The 5,397-nt window shown below is 32.8% G+C and overlaps 1 protein-coding gene and 1 long non-coding RNA gene across 2 annotated transcripts in view; one reads left to right on the top strand and one right to left on the bottom strand.

Moving 5' to 3' along the window:
- LOC149486837 (uncharacterized) overlaps nt 1–5,397 on the bottom strand; it is a 332,103-nt gene that overhangs the window by 42,230 nt on the left and 284,476 nt on the right. The window lies entirely within an intron of this gene.
- Nucleotides 5,164–5,397, top strand: part of wake (ankyrin repeat and fibronectin type III domain containing protein wide awake) — a 55,611-nt gene continuing 55,377 nt past the window's right edge. Inside the window, exon 1 of the mRNA XM_089698468.1 lies at nt 5,164–5,359. Within this exon, the coding sequence (XP_089554594.1) occupies nt 5,281–5,359 (79 nt within the window). The 5' untranslated portion in view covers nt 5,164–5,280. The remainder of the gene's footprint in view (nt 5,360–5,397) is intronic.

Below are 5,397 nucleotides of genomic sequence, written 5' to 3'. Positions count from 1 at the left end.
TTTCTTCGTGAAATAATAAAAATACTGACTCTACATCAAAATGTAAAGATGTTTGACAGTTCTTACTATCTTAGGAGCCTGGGTCGCTCTAATTTGTTAAATGTTTTAAGTGAAATAAATGATTTATTTATTTAACAGATTTGATGCTTAATTGTATGGCTGTTACTAATCACTATAAATCAGAGCCTTCAACTAAATATGTAAATCCAAATGAGTTTTGACAAGGAGATAGATTAAAATCTGGAATAGGGTTAAGGCTATGTAATCTGTGGTAAAGGCCCCAATTATCTGGATACTATGCGGCTATGATACATCATACAGCTGTCTAACGCTAGTTTACAATTGACACACGATTAATACGTCCCGATAAATAACACAAACTTATTACTTAGATTATGAATAGGTTTAATCATCCAAAGGATTTTAGCAAAAAATCGATGAACGCACTAATCCTGCTGTGGGATCTCGTACTATGAAGTATACCTTTCATTTACTACTATATACTTATATTTCTTCATTCGTAACTTTTAAATATAAATATCTTTACTAATTAAACGTGATTTTAACTGCAATAATATCAAAGATAACCGTTAACGTATGACACGAAACTTACAAGCAACTTGAATTAGGATTTGCGCTAAGTACATGTTGTACACAGAATCTTCAACTTAAACTTATAAGTTCTGACAAGTTTATGTAATACAAACTCCTGACTATAATAACAAAACATTTAACACGTATAAAGGGTAACAAACATAATACATTATGTGAATATATGCAGAAATATTTCACTCGCTAGCAATATAAGAAGGAATATTGTGACTGTATCTATTTTTTATTTGCATAATATGAAAACGTAGATTCAAACGATACAATACAACAAAAATGAAATATACATAAAACAGAGGTAGAACTTTTTAGGTCTAGTGGTAACAACTTAGTTATACGGTTCGTTAGTGAGGCTAGCATAAAAACAGTCTGACAGAAAATACATACACTGCATGAAAAATAAGAATCAAAAATAAATTATCTCCTTGTTAAAATGATTATACAAATTACAGTAAACAGTGCAATCAACTCTGAATAAATAAAACGACACAAAACAATCCTTTTTACATATAAAGGTGAGATTTTAATTATTACACATTTTACATTTTATCCAATGCCGAGCTCTAGAAATATAAAATAGTTATTAAATAGACAGCAATGTAGATCGAAATTTCTTGTCCGTAGAGGTTGTAAGATGCCTCTTATTCCTCAAGTTGAAGTGCATGTAAACATTTAAATAAAATTAAATGTGTTCAAAGAAAATATCAAAAGTACGCTCTACGATAACATTTTTATATTATGTGTGTTTTAGACACAAAATATATTTACATTTTCTTTAGCTTTCACGAGGTATCGCACTTTGCAGAACATTAAGATTGATAGAACATAGCAGGGCGCCTGAAAGTGGATAATATCGCCTGTCGCTCCCTTGTGCTGCCTTGCCTGCGTCTAATGTACCCATATATACGATATACCCATGCGTAAAGAATACCCACATTTTTTATAATTTTTATTTAATGTGAAATGAATTGCAAACTAAGAACACAATTTGTCTGCTATCGTAGCAGACTATTTGTTTGTTGTATGTACAATGTACATCAATCTGTTAATATGACTTTGAAAGAGCAACTATTAAGCTCTTTGCGGGCTCATCTCTGTAGAAACTGCTTTCCAAACCTGTAGTAAATAATTCAATTCTGTATTTTGACTATTCAAAAGCACTTCCAAAATGAGCCATTAGTGGAAAAAGATAATTTAAGTTTAACATTTATATATTTTCTTGAACAGATCATTGCTTTAGTGATTTATACAGAGTTTTGGACTCTATCTTTCCAACTATAATTATTTGTTAAAAATTAAGTACAAATCGTAAGTAATCTTGGTCGTGGTAAACCGTACAGCCTTCGAGCCGTAGTTAGGCATCACGTCAGCAGGTGGCCCGTGATGGATGGCGCAGGAACTTGCCGACTCACTGTAAATGATGCATCACTTCACCTCGCTTCCTTCGATACATCCATCCACACAACCATACAGCTGTATCATTTACTAACATACATATTACTTACATATAATATTAACGCTAATATACGTCCCACTTTCGAGATATAAGAGCAGAACTTTCAGCAAATATTTTTAGATTTAATATCGAAGGTTGTATTACCAAGAACGTTATTCAGCGTCTATATTTTTCTTGTAAGAAATAATTGCTCGATGTTTGTCAATCGTATATATTTGAAATACGAATATGTAAGTTCTAAATTATTGAACTGAAATTTAATAATATTTTCTAGTATGTCTGCAATAGATCGACTAATTATTATTAGTTAGGCGTAAGAATTATTAATTAGGCCGATCCACACAGAAAGAGCTGCTTCGCGCAGCAATTTCTTCACTGCTCGCTCTGTGGACGCACCTAATAAGGAATCATAATATACCAATTTGACCTACTAAATCCCGTTACATTATAATATGTTAATTATGCTACAATTACTCGTGTATATTCTTAGGCTGTATGATACGAATATCCTAAAATAGAAGCGTATTCTCGTACCAAATATGCTGACATAAAGGTACACTCAAGTGTTGAAATGACTCGTACGGTAGAGGGTGCTAATTCAATTCGTTGCATTAATGTTCTGCGAGCTCATACTTTCTTTTCATTATTAATTATATCACGCCCTCACGAGTTATCATTTAAGGATCACTTTCTAATAGCTATATGGATAACAAAGTATTTATGGCTGTACCATTTATTGAAATGAAAACAGCCGATCGTGTGAGGTATAACGTTTCAATTATTGATTTGGCAAGTAAAAATACATTAGTGATTAACTTTTTATAAGTATCGTATAATACAGTAAATATAAAATACCTAGAGCAATCACTTTCAGAAAACTTTCAGTGATCGAATATTATTAAAATGACACATTTTTCACGAATTAATGACAATGGCGATACAATAATTTAATAAATTGTTCCCAACGCTCATTATTTTCATCAGCATCACTGAGATGTTAAGAATAATGTCATTGCAATAATTGTTACAATATAAAATCACATTTTGTTAATGTTGCGACTTTTTAACAGAACTTTTCAAATTAAAATAAATACTTAATACTTTTATTTTACAGGTCGTGAAGGAAGGAACGTAAATTAAAATTTATTCTTGATTGCATTCACCGAGAAGATGAGAAAGATAATGATTATCTTAGAGATTAAAATTATTTAAACGTATAAAAATTAACACATCTTTTATTTGCTCTATAATATTTGCTAATAACACGATAAATTTTAAATGGGATTCACTTACAATATAATATTACGCTCAATGTTACGTTATTACGTTTTCACACATTTTTGACGTAAATAGCACATAACGGGTGAGCGTGCACTAAATATTAGCAATACAATCTATGATAAAAAAATTAGGTAAACGGAGCGATTGGTACCTATTTACAGTTCCATATAAATCACAATTCGGTCATTTCAGGTGTCGTAATATTTATGCGATTATTAATGTATTGGATGTAAAAATCCTTATAGTGCTCTATCATGGTTTTCGTTTAAAATACTTATTTTAAAGACTAAAAGGAAAAGTAGGAGTTGCAAAATTTATAAGAATTTATCTATACATTCAGGGATTCCCTATTAGGTATAACTCGTGATCACACCCGCATATTTTTTCTTAAAAATGAATTACTTACTGTCATTAATCGATATTCACAATTTGGTGGACAGAACGCGTAATTTATGTAACGAGAGTCGTATGGAGGACAAATTAGCATAACCGGTCTGTCTGGGTTAGATGGTCATTGCCTCATTGGCCACTCAGCGGCCGCACTCTGCACTCGCACTTCGCCAATCGACACAATCGTGTGGCCACCAGCTTTGCTTGATTTATTTAAATGGTCCAAAGCCTCTCTTGATAAGCTTGCTGTTATACATGATAAGTTTCAAAACTTATTTATTTCTTAATGTTTGGAACACAAAACAGTTCTACTTTATTCTCCTCTTTTAAAAGATACGTATGTAAGTAGATGAAAAGCAAATAAATTAAACGAACCAAAATAAATAACGCCTACACGTACACACGTACAAAGTCAGCTACACAAAATAAAGTAAAAATAAAAGTCTATCACCGTACCTTAAAAGGGTCGTCGTAATTTGGGGCCAGAAGCGTACCTCAAGTGTCATTGATAGAAATCGACATTTGCCCCTTGGCCCGACCCTGACTCCCGGTGAGTGACTTACAACCTCTGGATATCAATTACGATTCATTGCTTTCTATTCATCGGAAATATTTTTATTCATAAATAATAAATAGGATATATTTTCAGTAAACGAGATAGAAAATTATAGTTTTACGAAGCATAATAAAAACGTGATTATGTGCGTATTTTCTACCGCTACTCTACATTTAGAGTACACTTAACGTGATAATTCACTTACGTACGTAGTATGCGCGTTCGTATGAAATTAATCATAAAAGTTATAATAAGGACTGTAAAAAATCCAAGGCCATGATGACATCAGAAATCTGCACGATATCCAGTAGAACCTATAAGGTAATTTTCCACAAGTATAATCTAATTAGGTATATGAAATCTTAGAGCATAATGTTGCTTCATAATAATTAAATGGCCTTATTTTTATTTTACCTAACGTCAAATAAAAACATTTAAACATAGAGTCGGAACCTAATTTTTTAATACCAATCGTATTCACACAAAATACAACCATTAATATTCAACAAATTATTTCAAAAACAAAAGTGTTTATATCCATCACAGTCGGCAGGTTATTAACGTCGCTATAGACTATAGAGCCTCATAGAGCGCCTGACTCACGGTCAACTCATGTAGCCGTAATGTCAGCCGAATGCATAATAAGCGACAAAAACAACCACGCGAGCATTAATATAATAAACAAAAGATTGAACCTACATACTGCTTACAATGCTGAGCTTTCAAAGCCTCTACTATCGCTGTCCTTGTCGCTCTCATTGTTAAACTATGTCCATCTCTGTCGGGTCGACGCGAGCGGCAGCTAGCGGCTGGCGGCGGAAATATGTGACAGTTGCCTGCGCGCATGTTCATTGTATTGTGGTATTGTAAGCGAACACTTAATTCGGGAATGAATAATAAGTGTTAACGAAAAATTAATGGTTTTATGGGGAGGTGTGTGAACGGGAGCGGTAGTGTGTGTGACGTCACGATGTGTTTGTGTCAGTAAATGAGTGTCAAAGGCATTGTTGACATATCGGGCCTCTTGACCTGGAGTCCTAAGAACACTCTCAAGATAAAGCTTAAACGTATGTATTATTTTACTTTTTTTGGCAAAATTACATTT

The sequence above is a fragment of the Colias philodice genome, chromosome 8, assembly GCF_061535455.1.
Source record: "Colias philodice isolate Cphi_HAF_F1 chromosome 8, ilColPhil1 Martin Lab GWU primary, whole genome shotgun sequence".
Classification (NCBI taxonomy): Eukaryota; Metazoa; Arthropoda; class Insecta; order Lepidoptera; family Pieridae; genus Colias; species Colias philodice.
Note: the sequence above shows the minus strand (reverse complement) of the source record. Positions and strands in the feature narration are given on the sequence as shown.